The following is a 15,508-nucleotide window of genomic DNA, read 5'->3' on the forward strand; positions in this document are numbered from 1 at the left end:
TCTTCAAAGCATAAAGTCTGATAAAGTCTCAATAGCATTAGATCATCACTTTGTGAATAACTATTGCTTCTGTGGGTACATACCCAGGCCACGAGCTGCAATATCTGTAGCGAAAAGTACTGCTGCCTTTTTCCGAACAAAACAAGTGTAGACTTCCATTCTCTTCATCTGATGCTGCTTGCCATGGAGTGCCAGCACAGGAAGACCAGGCTGAAGCTTACAGAAGACTCTGAACAGATACTGGACCTACCCAACATATCAGGGGAAAAAAAAAAAAATTACCATTCAATGTTCAACTTGTTAAGATCATATCCAGAACATAGTAACTGACTTAGCACATCAAATAGAATACTTTTCTCCACATCAGAGATAAGATATGCTATTTTGAGACTTTGTCACATGCCCAGGTACTAAAAGAGGCAATGAACTGTGGCACAAGATTGGCATGCTTTTCAGTGGCATTCCTAAAAGGAACCAGAGTAGGTAACAGCAAGAACAACTTGGGCATGACTAGTTAGGCTTTGTGCAAGGGACCAAAGTATCAAAAGTCCATCAGAAGCACTGCTTTTAGACAATACTGGAGGGGTGTAATGTCTTATGCTTGTAACTCAAGGCAGTCTACACTGTCTTGGTTTACTATTTCAAGCTTCAACAGTTTCTCTTATAAAAGCAGCCTGTTTACTCTTACATACAGTACCATGACACAGCATTATCCTGTAGCAGGCAGCTACCCGATATTTTCTTAAGAAAATAGTTACAAAACATGCATATATTGCAGGAACAACTGCAGCTCAGAGAATTTCTGTACAACTAAGCCTACCACCTCACTGTACTCACCAGCCAACTGCAGAACAAAAATATTGTAATCTCTTGCACAAGTGGAAGAACTGCAATGAATATTTACTAGACCATTGTATGTTGTAAAAATATTCAATACATGCAGTAGCTACAGGAATAATTACCTGTACCATACAAACACATACAAATAACTTCAACAGAACAGTCCCAGGACATTTCTACAAATAGATATTTGAAGGATTATTTCTTATATAACCGTAAGAAAAACTTCTCCCTGCACTATTTCGCAATTGTAATTTCTTATGTATGCAGATTTAAAAGCAGTAAAGAAACTAGACACAACTACTAAAAGACTTTGTAACCCAACTACAAAATGTATCACAAAACAAAACTGAAATAGCTGACCCTTAGTGACATAACTTTTAGCATTCATTTTTAACAGTAGAGCACAAAAATAGCTGAGTACGCCGAGGTCTCCAGGACATTCCTGCATCAAGCCTGGGTCACTGAGCTTCCTGATAGCCAGGCCCGGCATGACATGCCTACAGGAGTGGGTGATGTTTGGTTCCTCCCCCAATTCCTGTTACAAATTAGTCTAGAATCTCACCTCTCTGATGCCTTGACATCTACACGAATATCTTCATTTTAATAGTTTTAAAATGCTACAAAGAAAGGAGGGGAATAGCCATACCTCTTTACAGCTTGCAAAAAACACAATGCTCTTCTTTTTCAAGTGACTTCTCAGGAAAGAGTACAGCATGTTTACTTTTTGCTGAAGCTCACAAACAACGTAGTTCTGATCCAAAGTTGCTGGGGTACTAAAAAAAAAAAAACAAAACACAGAAAGTACATTTAGATACCATTAGTTCCTATTAAAAAGAGAAAGAAAAAAAGGGAAGAGAAAGAATATACAGGCATACAATATCTACAGAGCTGCCTGACCTTTCTTTTAAGTCAAGAGCATCTGACAAATACCCAGAAAAAGGAAAAAAGAAAAAGAGTCAGGATGGAAAGTTCTCCCACTTTGAGGAACAAGTCTTAGCAGCCCCATTAGAAAGCTGCTCTTGAAAGATGAATCAAATTCCTTAGTAAAAGCTAGTGGGGAGGGACAGATGACTTCCGACATTACTTCTAAATTTATTTACTACTAGCAAACCAAACTCTTTCCACGTCTAAGCAGCAACATTCAAACTGCCTTGATTTAAAACGCAATTTTGTCTATTAATCCTATTAAACCATCATTTGTGCTTAAGACAATGTCAAAGCACAGTCTAATCATGCACAAAAAAGAGCACTGATGTACTTGCACTGATTATACCTTGACATGCAAAATGACTTTGTAAAGCTCTGAATTGTCATGTTAACTAACCTTTCTGTTCTTTACAAAATAAAAATAAATTTAAAAACATTCTTTGGCATATTTGCCCTTGAAATACATCTAAATGCGCATCTCTTACAATCCCTCTGCTTCACCCTAAACAGACCAAAGGTATTCAAAATTACTTTACTAAAGCTGGCCACTTGTGAGGGTGAAATTACAAGACACTGCTCCAGTTTTTATTCTGCTATTCAATTTGAATTACACCCGAGCACCTTTCACTTTGTAAGTCTTTCAGAGGAAACCGTTTTTGTAAGGCAATAACCTATTATATACTAAGGCAGTAAATTCTAAAACAAATGAATACTTTCCAGTTTTGGATTCAGTTTATTATCTAATTGCACTCTCCCAAATATTTAAAAAAATTAAATGTACATTAAAATACACTTCACAAAAAATGCAAGATCTGTGAAACAGATGCATAGTCGGTCCTCAAAATGAAGACTACATACTAGGCATGAACATCCTCTTCTGCTAAGAGGATATTAACCACACAATTTCTTCTGGCAATCATGCTGATTTAAGATGCCTTTGATAGTACTACCGATTTAGAAAAAGGTATTTGCAGTACAGTACAGAGATAATCAAATCAAATAGTTAAAACTGCCTCAATATTCTACCTGGTTCTACTTTTCACTTTGCTGATGATTTCTCATTTGCTCTTGGGAAAGCCGTTTTTATCACTGTGCTTCACCTTTCTTCTGCATCTTACATATGGAAATATATGCATATTTCATAGAAGAGCAGAAAAAGAATCATATATGGTCAGGCCAGGTTCGATGGGGCTTTGAGCAACCTGGTTTAGTGGAAGAGGGGAACTAGATCACCTTTAAGATCCCAACCAACCCAAACCATTCTATGATCCTATAAGCAATTTGACAGTTGATTGAGCCCACAAAAATGCAAAATATTAAAAAAAAAAAAGTGCCAAAAAGCAACATTGACATTTTTTTCTTTAGTGACTCATTAGATTTTTTGAGCTTGGCAGACCACATACTTCATTTCTAGCAAGGGGCTCCCATTCTGATCCAAATTGTATGGCATGACAAATTTATTTTGTGCAGACGGGGCTGGATGCCTTCATGTGCACAGTAAACCCAGCACACGAGGAAGCCACAAGACTTACTGCACATGGACTAATGCCACATGCTTTCCTTTGGGCACCTAACTTTGAATACACAAACAAGACTGTCATTCTGCACTTCCCCAATAGGGTAGCATTTCCTTGGAAAGCCAAATTTATCAAGAACTGTATCTGGTGGTTCTGCTCAATAAGTATGTACACACAGGAGGCAAGGAAGCCAAACAACAAAAGAAGTAGAAATTCAGAAGTGAGTGCTGTTACACCCAGGACACTACTCCACCTAAGCTATAACCCACTCTGGGGCTTGCTCCTGAGGGAAAAAATTTCAAGTCTGAGAAGGTGCCTGAGGAGCCACAAGGAAAGTGCAGGTTCAGCCTCCTTGTAATGAATCAGTCAGAACTAGTATCCCCTTATCTGGAAATTCCTTGCTTTCAGGAAGGCACACAACAGGATCAGACACTGAAGGAAGGAGGAGGATGCACGAGGTAACTTCCAATTCAGGGAACCAAGAGTCAGAGAAACAGTTAAGAAGGATCACCATCTGTTTAACCCTCCCCCCAAAAAAAACATTACCCCAGCATACCTGAATTTGGCTCTCTCATGAACCCAAACATATTCTGGATCTTTCAGACTCAGTCGTGCAAGATCCTTCACAGATTTTGTTTGCGTTGCGGAAAAAAGCAAGGTCTGGCGTTTCTTAGGTAGGTTTTCTATGATTGCATTCATTGTATCAGCAAACCCCATGTCTAGAATTCTATCAGCTTCATCAAGAACTGAATTGAGAGATAGATTTGAGAAAATCTGGTTTTAGCTTTATTTATTTTTAAAAAAACCATAATCATACATTTAAATCCATATGGTACAAAAATCCATGCCTACTTCAACTGCAGAGATTAACTTAATTACTGTATATGACAAGATTCTCTTTAGATATTCATGTACTCCATAAAATGTTTTTTAAAAAACTGCATCAGAAGTCATAGCATTTCCCATAATCTATGCACCACAGCCCTCAGTTTCACATGCTGAAGCATAAAAGATCAGCATTTCAAGTAAACAGTTCAGCAATTTGCAAATTAAAAAAATTCCTGTTCTGTTACTGAAACAAAAGCATGGAATATAAAACAGTGCTGTACTATTCATGACAGAGCAAAACAGACTCTCCTGTACCTAAACTGAATTTACCATTGAAACAAAGGGAATAAACAGAGTAGCACAGAGACGAATCTTTAAGAAAAGGGCCTACATTTAATGCAATTCTTGTCTAACTGCCATGAATTGTACTCAGTGTAGCAAGCATAATTTCACATTTTATCAGCTTCATTAGCTTCTTAATTACTTCTAAGTTCCTCAAGCTATGCTAAAGATTATGCGCAGTTCTTTGAGAGAGGCAAACCTTTTCATTACACTGAAATTTTTGTTCAGGTTGGAAGAATGAAAAGAAATATTAAAAGAAATGTTAACTATACTAACAAATCAATGAAAGGAACACCAGTCTGTCTTAAAATTCAAAGAAGAGTGTTTTCTAGAACTGGCCCAAAATACACACACTGTAATGGACATTTCATGTAGTTAATTATCATGTTGGGAAAAACAAAGGATTGTGTGGGACACTACATTTGATTTTGGGTTCCTTACTAACTCACCTACTTGTTCTTATCATCCTAAAGGAAGACATGCTCAGCAATTGCTCTGAGAGAAAGTACACACAAGAAAGGAGTTTTCTTGTTTCCTATTTTAAATTTGTATGTGCGAACTTAAATGACATTTCATCTACATACCATGACTAGGATAAACTTTTTAACCAAGGAAGTGCTCCACACAATTATGAACAATTACAAAATGTTTCTGAGTACTTTCAGGTACTTGAAAAACTTACTCAACATTTGCAGATCAGATGCATAGAAATATGAAGTTTCATCCATGTGCTGTAGAAGCCGTCCTGGAGTGCAAATTAGCATATTTATTTGGTGGATTCTTTCAGACTCTTCTTTCAGATCCTGAAAAGGAGTTAAACCAGCTTAGCTCTAGTTGTTCACACAAGAAGCCCAGTACCAGCGAGAGTCAGGCCAGTTTAACCTATTGATAGTTTTTAGAAAGAATAGTCAAGGATCAGCCTTTGCTCTTTCTACATAGATACCACAATTTCTTCAGCATGCTCACACTTGTGGCTTGAGCAAAAAGTATTTCAGAACAATCTAAATTAACAGGATAGTCCTGGAAGGCTTGGCAGGAAGGTCCATCCAGTCATTTAACCTGAAATGACTGTAAATATGCAAAAGCTTCAAAAGACAAAAGAGTACACAGACAGGAAAACTGAGTGTGTCATTGACAGATTCCCATTAACTACTCTCTTCCCTGACTTTTCTCTTCCAGGGTTTCCTTCCTAAACTAGCACTTAATACAGCACTCATTTATGCTTCCATACAGCAGACTCCAAGACAGGACACACCTTTCCTCCAATGACAAGGCCAGCTGAGAACTCATGATTCCTTCCCACTTTACGTAGAACTTTGAAGGTCTGATATGCCAGTTCCCGGGTAGGTGATATTATCAGAACTCCCAGTCCATCAGCTGAAGTCCACTGATGGCGATACAGGAGTTCCAAAGCCTGAAAAAAATTACCATATTTTCATTATAAAAATCTCAGAAGGAACATACATAACAACAACAAGTTTGTAACAAAAAGTGTCATAAAAAATGATAAAGCCACATGAATTAAAATAATGACCTAAAGAAACATCAGTATACATTTCACATATTTTGATTATATATCAATTCTAACTGATGGTAATGATACTTGCTGTAGCAAAGTTCCCCAGTACCAGTCTATGATAGATAGTAATGGGTGGTAAATTGTAAACATTTTACTGCACAATTAATCCTACTCTGCTAAATTCTGGAAATTAAGTCTTAATCATTTATATGAGAATAGAAATCACATGTAGAAAAAGACAAGAAACTTCCCTGCTCATAAGATTTTGTGAGAACCAGAAACAGAGTGAGCAACTAGAAGAAAGTCATTTATTGCAGCTTTAATTCTGGTTATAGACTTGCAGCAGTACTATCCACACATCCTATATACAGAGCATTCCAACTAAAGTTGCCATACACCTCAAACCAGAATTATTCCTCCTCTTATGAATTCACACTGCAAAAACACAGCTAATCCTAACACAAAGATTTCATAGGTATGAATGCTGGAAACATTCTGAAATACTGAAGGCCTGTTAAGCATCCTTGTACAATTTGTTTCTTTGTTTCACTCTTCATCTCTCCCACTCCACTCATCACTTTTCTCCCCTAAAAAAGGTTTATAAAACAATGTACTTCTACCCCTAGATTTACTAATTGAGCAATCTCGCTTTTGGTTCTCAGGTTCACAAGATGATCTTTTGAAGCCACATACATTTTTTTTATTCTTCAGCATAAAACATAAATCTTCTCAACTAGAGAGGGTATTCAAAACACCTACTACTGTTCCCACAGTTACTGACAGAATAGGCTCCAAAGAAATTTACACTCACAAAAATGCGAGTAACATCTAAACCAAAAAAAAAAAATTATCATCAAAACAACATTTATTTTTCCATTTATCAAATCATAACATGATGGGGTTTGTATCCACTTATACATGCACTTTATGCAAATGTCCCAATTCTATTTTCAACTTGAAGAAATTAAATGCAGAGCATGATGTTTTGAATAAAACTCAAACGCATGTTATCCATGACGGCTTTTCATCCTGTTTTCCCACTTACATCTACAAGTGACTTCTAAGGAATTCACAGAAGACAACAAGGAAATGGAAGTCCACAATCACTAAGCTTAAGTTTGCTATATAAGGTCTAAATCCTAAAATTTTAAAGGGGTGTAAACCACTCATCTAAAAAAAGTCTAAGGAACGGAAGAAATTTTACAATTCCATTTCATACACTTGGTTTTCAAATTTTATAAGAATTGGACATGAGTTGCACCAGGAAAACAGATTCCCGAGAGAAAAACAAAGCACTTCCTGAATGACACAGTGTCTACTAATGTAAGGATCAAAATGGTATTTCTAAGTGTCAGAATATTCCTAGGGCCAAAAATACACTTCTTTCAGAACCTCAAGATGCTTTATTAAATTAGTATCGTGGCTTTCTCGGAACATCTAGATCACTTGAATTATAACTTTTCTCCCAGGATCTATTAATCTAAACTATTTGACATCCAGTATTTCCCAGGTAACTTGGTTTAAGTACAATGGAAGGATGTAAGTTACTTACAGGGACAATAAAAGCCAAGGTCTTGCCTGATCCAGTCTTTGCAGCTCCAAGTACATCTTTACCTTGTAAAGCCAAACCTATGGTTTGCCTCTGTATCTCCGTTACCACACGATACTGAGCTTCCTGCAATCCTAGTATTTGCAGTGTGGGAGGAGAAGAGAGAGTGCAGGAGGGGAAGGAAAAAAAAAAAAAAAAAAGAAAAAAAACACTTTATTTTTGTCTTGTCCAGAGATGTATTCCTCCATTTAGAAAACACTGTACATGACAATACTTATCTAAAACTTAGTTTAAAGCAAAAAAAGTGTTCAGATGCAAATTACTTTCTAAAGAAAACTTTTGTACTCACCTTTTAGGGTTTTCTTTGACAATGGAAAATCTGAAAATCTTTGAATTTCACTTGCATTTATCTGAAACAAAGTAAGTTTTATCAGTGCTTATGATCGTACAATGGAGAAATTAAATAGCATTCTTTAAGTTACTGAACTGCTACGTATTTATGTTAACAGCATGACCTGATCCAAATTAGCTGGTCAAGCAATCTATACCAGTTTGGCCTAAGCCAATCTCTCTTCTGCCATAAACTGTTTATAACCATGCAGGCTAACGGCACAATTTAAAGCTCAGATCATCATGACATCACAGAACTATTCAGGCTGAAAGGGGCCTTAGGAGGCCTCTGCTCCAATCTCCTGCTCACAGCAGGTCAGCTCTGAAGTCAGATCAGGCTGCTCAAGGCTTCATCCAGTCCAGTCTTGCAATCATTCAAGGGCAGACACTGGTCAGCCTCCCTAGGAAACCTGTGCTTCTGCCAGGTTGTCCCCCCCATGAGGAAAAAGTGTTCAAGGCCATGCCTCTCGGGTGTCAACTTCCATCTGCTGTCTCTCAGTGCTTCCGCCCTGCACTATCTCCTCAGTAATCTCCCCAGGGGCACTGGGGGCTTCTGTAAGGTCCCCATCCCAACCCCAAAGCCATCTCTGCTACAGACTGACAAGCCGAGCTCCTCCAGCCTCTCCTCACAGATCAAGTGCTCCAGCTCCCACCATTTCAGTGGCCCTCCACTGAACTGGATCCATTTATTGATATCTTATTGAGGGGTCCAAAACTGGATGCAGTATTCTTCAGGAAAAAAAAAAAAAAAGTTAAAAATCACATTTTAAAAAGATACTGCAGTATGCAAGCAAGGTCTAAATTTTCTACAATGCAGCGTGACACAAGCCTGACATAACTTGCAATTAAACCTCATGATAAGCATTTCACATACATACAGCATCTCCAAAAATCAGAACTTCTGTAGCCCCCAGATTTGGGCACCCAGAGTTGCAGCAATCCTGCATCTACCTGACTGGGACAAGAAGAGTCCACCTATGTCCTGAAAACCTCATCAGATTCACGAACCTCTAGCATTTGGTATACTTAAATTTTTTCGAGCGGTCCTACAGGGTACAAAACATACTAAAAAAGTAGTTCACTCTCCTGACACCTACTAATTTACTTCTGTCTAGGCATCCAGCTCTACAGCATACTTGAGAGCTGTTAATTACACATGCACATTAAAAAAACCCCAAAAGCATGTGTTTGAGTCCATGAGTTGGCTCAATGATTTACAGAAACATTCAGATGTCATGTAGAGATCTTAAGAAAAATGTAATACTTCCAAGTCTATTCTAGCAGATAGAAGATTATCAAAAGATGTAGACAGCTTCCACTGGCAAAGTTTACAACAACCAATAGCACCAGGACAGGAAAAAAACACAGAACTCATAAAAAAAATAAAAATAAAGAGACTACTGTACCTATAAAGCCTGAGCAGATGAAGAGGAAGGTTGACTACACACCTTTGAATGCATACTGACTAGCATCCATAAACTGAGATTTCCAAATATCAAACTCAGAGCTTACACAACTCGTGCATTTCTAGTAGGTATAGTTTATTTCTAACAGACTGAAGAGAAATCTCTCAAAACAGGGACCAAGCAAAATAGTCCTCAGGCATTCCTGACAACTCGTGATAATTCCAGAGAAGGCCTCAGATGAGGAGCTACTGAGCTCTCAGATCAGCCTTATATCTACTTCAAGTACCAAGTGCCTATTATAGAAAACTGAGGGTTTATACCTAGATGACACTACTACTCTTTTCAGCCTAGTTCTCTCTAGTAAAAAAAAAGTAATTTAATGTCTGAATTTCACCTCTAGATAAAAGACAACACCACCCTTATTAAAACCCATTTTTGACATATTTCAAGACAAAGCTCTTGCAAGGTAGTCACTGTGTTCTAGCAGAGCAATTAAACTTTTGCCAAACATCACTTAGGAATCTTAAAGGTGAATTAATTTTAGAAACCTACTCGTGCTGAGAAGCACATACTTTTAGCTAGGACATTTATGGGAGGGGGAAATACTACTATCAGAAATCATCACTGAAGCCTTTTCTCAACTTTTACAAATTGGAATTTCTGACAAGTATTTCCAAATTCAGTTGATAATTTTGAAGATATTATATATCATATGCAGTATTGCTTATTGGGCTAATTCTCAGTCTTATAATCTAGCATGCTAAAGGATCACAACTCAGTGATGGATTCAGTTTAATTTCAACCAAGAGACCGCCTGCACAGGAAAACAGTATGCTTACAGGAGGGAAAACTCTTACTAACATCAAAAAAGAATTCAAGCACATGTTAGGCTTTTAATGCTTTTCATTAGCACAACTGGATGGAAAAGAATGTTCATCAACAGCCTTACAGTTAAGCAACAAAGTTGCTGGATCAACAGATCACTATGAACACATAACACAGGAAATGGTCCCAGGATTTCACAGAATCACAGAATCATCTAGGTTGGAAAGGACCTTGAAGACCATCTAGTCCAACCATTAACCTACCACTGACAGTTCCCAACTATACCATATCCCTAAGTGCTGAACACACTGAAACTAAATTTCACATTTCCATCTATGCTGCCACACATTCGCCATCACGTGTCAACAAATGACAAGAAAAAAATTCAGTAACAAAGTATGTCTTCATTATTGTTCAATTTTCCCTTGTTTATCTATCCATTGCAGTCATTCTCACACTGGAAATTATAGACAATATACTCTAAGAGGAACCCAGACATGTTAACTCTTGCATCCAACAGCCATGCTACCCCTATTCCATCCATACACGGGATGACAAAAGCACGTGAAGACCTAACCCACCCAGACCCGGTGTGCCAGAGACCCCACCCACTGCTCCTCACAGACAGGAGCTTACGGAAGAGCTTTCAAATTCCCTAGTCCCAAAGAAGGGATCTGTCTCATGCAGAACTCACTGAAGACCCCTGAAGGTCCAAGCATGTGTCACCTCCTCACAATCCCCACCCCCACTATAAACATGTCCAGGGTAATAGGGAAGAAATGCAGGAAACCAAGTGGAAAACCTTGTAAAAGTCCAGAAAAGGAGATATGAAGGACTGAAGATAGAAAGCTAAGTGGGCATCCACCTGTATGTTCACAGGCAGGAGACTCCTGGAGCTAGAGGACAGCAAAACCACAGAAGAGTTGAGACTAGAAGTCCCCAAAACTATCCCAATACAAACATATGTTTACCCTGTCTTCATTCTGATGGATACATGCCTGACCACTACCAGCCTCTCTTCTTCAACCTCTATAAATACACACACACACAACCTCCCACTACTCACTCCTTACCTATGCTGCCCCAAGCTCAACAAAGACACAGAATTATCACCCATGTCCCAAAATAGATGCACGTGCAGACACGTACACTGGTGACACAGAAGCATCCATACATGTTCACATAGCCATATATACAGCAAATAAATGCAAGCATCTATGGAAATAATTGACCCGACTCTTAAACACCTCCAGGGATGGGGACTCCACCACCTCCCTGGGCAGCCCATTCCAATGCCTAACAACCTGTTCTGTAAAGAAATACTACTTCATATCCAGTCTAAACCTTTCCTGGCTCAACTTGAGGCCATTCCCTCTTGTCCTATATCTTGTTACTTGGTTAAAGAGGCTCATCCCCAGGTCTCTGCAACCTCCTTTCAGGTAGTTGTAGAGGGCGATGAGGTCTCCCCTCAGCCTCCTCTTCTCCAGACTAAACAACCCCAGTTCCCTCAGCCGCTCCTCGTACGACATGTGCTCCAGACCCTTCACCAGCTTCGTTGCCCTTCTCTGGACACGCTCGAGTAATTCAATGTCCTTTTTGTAGTGAGGGGCCCAAAACTGAACACAGTAATCGAGGTGCGGCCTCACCAGTGCCGAGTACAGGGGCAAGATCACTTCCCTGTCCCTGCTGGCCACGCTATTTCTAATACAAGCCAGGATACCATTGGCCTTCTTGGCCACCTGGGCACACTGCTGGCTCATGTTCAGCCAGCTGTCGACCAACACCCCCAGGTCCCTCCCTGACTAGCGATCAAATGTATAGGATGCGTTATATCAAATGCATAGGATGCGTTACAGGGAAAAGTGACTGCATTTAAATATTAAGCAAAATATTTTAGGCTAGGAGTAGAGGAACAGACTACTGTAGAAAATCAGAATGGGCACTATTTAAACTAAGAAGTCTGAGAACTGCACATCTACCCACCACAATCCAGATACACCACCCTAAAATTTATGATAAGGGAATACTGACCTCACTAAAGAAAAGCAGGGGTTACATCATTCCCTTAAAGAATGCAGTTTCAGTAACTCACTGCTTTTATGTTTCTCTTAAACCCGTGCTTACATACATCTATGAGCAACACAGTCATACCTCGCTATCAGCCAAGGATGCACTCCTGTAGAGTGGTATGATGGATAGCAAAGCAATTTTTTCCCATAAGAACTAAAGTAATAGATAGGGATGTGTGTACAGATTTAATACATGCATACAGCATATATACAGAAAAACTATATGGAGAACATATACACTGTGTATGGGGAGAAGAAAGAGGCAAAGGCAGCATCAAGTGGAGATGATGGTTTCCCAGAGATCATTTTTCAAAATATTTCTGCCACTTCACCTCCAATACTGAATGGCCAAGACGAATCTTCTACTTCAAGCATTTTTGCTGCCATTAGATTTTTTTCCATTGTCATCATCTTCCTCAAATGAATCCAGATCAACTAAGGGCAAATGGCAGATGAATAGGGGGCATCTTCAGCCACTCAGTCTCACAGATATAGAAGCTGCAATCCACTCCAAAAAGCCAGCATCTCCTCCAGTTGATGATTCTGGTGATCCTGCTCCTGCCTCTCAATATACCCATGCCATATACATACAGTTTCAGTACACAGGAGCAACATACTACTTAAGCTTCTGCACACATGTGTCTACCACATTAGAAGAAAAGCTATCCACTGAACTCGACCACTTTATCTATGAGACTACTGCTCAGAGTATTAAACGACTAGCGATGGGACTTCAAAACAAGCGATAAAGAAAGAATAGCTAGATATTGCCATAGCACCCTAAAGTAACACAGCAGCCTAATTTCCATGTCATATCAAGTAAATGCAAGCTATTATCAAATGTAGAAACTACTAGGGCCTGACAACATGCAAAATTAATTTCACTACACATCTCCCTGTCTGTGTTCAAATAAACAGAAATACAGAGCAATCTATTGTATATATACACTGCAATTTGGTATATAAACAATAAGCCCATCACCCTGGGATCTGTGCAGAGAGTTCACAAACTCTGTACACAGCTTCTGCCAAGTTGCTTTAACTCTGTTTCTCTCTCTTGGTCAGACACGCACCCTCCAGAGACCATGCAGAGGCGACCTAAGTCTAGGTCATAACAAGCAGTCCAACAGTACTGTAGAAATGCAGGAAGTCTTTCATTCCACAATGAAAGACACATACCTACCAGAGGTCATCCCACTCAAAAATAGAAGCTTCTAACAATTTGAGTAATCTACTCCCACAGTCAGTATCTAAGTCCTCTATTTCTGCAGTGAGTAGAAAGATATTACCAAAACAAGTTAACTCAAAATTTATCCAGCAAAATGTATTAATCATTTATGTAGTTACCATCTTAACTTTTATCATAAAAACAATGAATGATAAGTCCTCTTTTTTTTTTCTTCATGAAAAATAATCTGCGATTCAAAACAGTAATTTGACCAATTTTGGAAGCGCAACATTTGCTTTCAAACCAGTAAAGCCAATGATTGTGTGAAGCTTCAGAATACTGCCTTGCTGAATCTTAACCAAAGGGACTATCACAACTTCTCCACGGTAAGAGACATGTTTCTTCTATACCTCGTCACGACTTTCTGCTCAATCAAATTACAACCACCAAAAGGTCTCTACTATCAGCTCTGCTGAGCACTGCATAATCAAGTAAAACTACCATGCTCCTCCCCAGCAGTAGCTCCAAATTCAACAAAAGTTGACAGGACATAGAGCAACACCACAGGCTGAGCACATCTAAGCCGTTATTCACAATTACAGTACTTTTTGCTAATCAGAATGGCTCAAAAGCCGGCAATCTCCCAGAGGAATTCAAGGGAATCTGGGTGACAAAACCAACACCACTGACCCTGGCTCTAATATTCAAATACCTATTTTCTAACTTGAAGTTAAACAACACACCCTTCTAGTGTGACTCTCGCTTGCAAGGCATCTTCTATGGAGACAAACCCGTCCCATCTCCAGCAGCGAGCCACCCATGCTCCCTGCTGGGAAGGGCCAGGCGCCACTGGTGACACCAGTTCCCACCATCTGCTTCAACGTCCTCGTCACTGCGCTCAACCACCCTCTGCCCCCCCGAGGGTCTCACTACCCCTGGCTCCACGGCCTGCCCGCAGCCACCACAGCCACGGGGACTGCGCTTACTGTCCTCTCCGCCTCTGCCTTGGGGGAGAAAAGAAAGGAATGGAGGGTCATCCCTGCCTCTTGCAGGTGAAAGCCCTTCTGCCTGACACTGAGCAGCGTCACCCAACAAACCCGTTACCTGCAGGCACCGCCAACAGACAGAGGAATAGCCATGCCAACCTGGGGAGCTCCCCACCCCTGCCCAGGACACCCCCACCTCACAGATCCTCGCTGTCCTTCTCCTCACAGCCCTACCCACACCAGGAGAGGAGCCGCTTTTCCCCCTCCGCAGGCCCGCCATGCCCACCCGCCAGCTGCCCTCCCGTCCCCGCCCTGCAAAGCTCCTCGCTCCCCGGCCCGGCCCGGCCCGGCCCGGCAGCACCAGCCGCCCGCCCCTGCCCTACCTCGGGGTAGCGCTGCACCAGGCGGCCGATGCCCTCCCGCTCCACCTGCCACTCGGGCCGCTTCCTCTCCTTGCGCTGCAGCCGCAGCCTCTTCGTCCGCCGGGTGTATTTCTTTTTCCAGCGCTCGAAGCTGCGCACCGGGTCCATCGCCGCCGCCCCGCCGCTGCCATCCCCGCCAGCCCGGCCCATGCTGCCCCCGCCGCCCCGCATGGGACGCACACGGCCGCGGGGGCGGGGCTGGGCGCAGGCAGAGCGCGTCAGCCGCCCGCGCCGCCGGGGGAGGGGCCGGACAGGCCAGGCGTAGGCTAGGCCTAGGTCAGCTCAGCTCGGCCCGGCCCGGCCCGGGCTTTCCCCCCCCTGTGGGAAGGGTCAGAGGTTGCACAAGAGGTGAAGAAAAATCACACTTCGTCTAAAATAACGCAAAAAATGAGCTCTTGGCACAGCAGGCAGCTCTGTAATACAGATTATAAAACGGGAAAAAAAATAAAAACCCACGTTAATAGAAAAGGAGTATGTGCTTGGTACTGTCATAAATTTTGTCCCCTAAAATAAAGTGTTGACGGGGCAAGGGGATGAGTGCAGTGATAAGTCTGTTAATGCTTTGCTAATTCATTACAGGGAAAAAAAAATGACGAATTTTTAAAAAATCAAAAAGCAATTGAAAGAGATATGGTGGACTTTGCCTTTAAAATGCTGGATTTAAGCTCTGATGTGTGTTTTGACCCTTCATGACACAGTTGTAGTAGATCTTAATGG

The 15,508-nt window shown here is 40.8% G+C and overlaps 1 protein-coding gene across 1 annotated transcript in view; it reads right to left on the reverse strand.

The window, feature by feature from the left end:
* Positions 1 to 15,004, reverse strand: part of DDX10 (DEAD-box helicase 10) — a 186,680-nt gene extending 171,676 nt beyond the window's left edge. Inside the window, exons 1-8 of the mRNA XM_074860118.1 lie at positions 14,753 to 15,004; positions 7,875 to 7,935; positions 7,529 to 7,659; positions 5,713 to 5,871; positions 5,140 to 5,260; positions 3,844 to 4,033; positions 1,490 to 1,616; positions 84 to 246 (exon numbers count right to left, since the gene is read on the reverse strand). Of these exons, the coding sequence (XP_074716219.1) occupies positions 84 to 246; positions 1,490 to 1,616; positions 3,844 to 4,033; positions 5,140 to 5,260; positions 5,713 to 5,871; positions 7,529 to 7,659; positions 7,875 to 7,935; positions 14,753 to 14,962 (1,162 nt within the window). The 5' untranslated portion in view covers positions 14,963 to 15,004. The remainder of the gene's footprint in view (positions 1 to 83; positions 247 to 1,489; positions 1,617 to 3,843; positions 4,034 to 5,139; positions 5,261 to 5,712; positions 5,872 to 7,528; positions 7,660 to 7,874; positions 7,936 to 14,752) is intronic.
* Between the last annotated feature and the right edge of the window lie 504 nt (positions 15,005 to 15,508).

This window comes from Strix uralensis, chromosome 2 (genome assembly GCF_047716275.1).
Source record: "Strix uralensis isolate ZFMK-TIS-50842 chromosome 2, bStrUra1, whole genome shotgun sequence".
NCBI lineage: Eukaryota > Metazoa > Chordata > Aves > Strigiformes > Strigidae > Strix > Strix uralensis.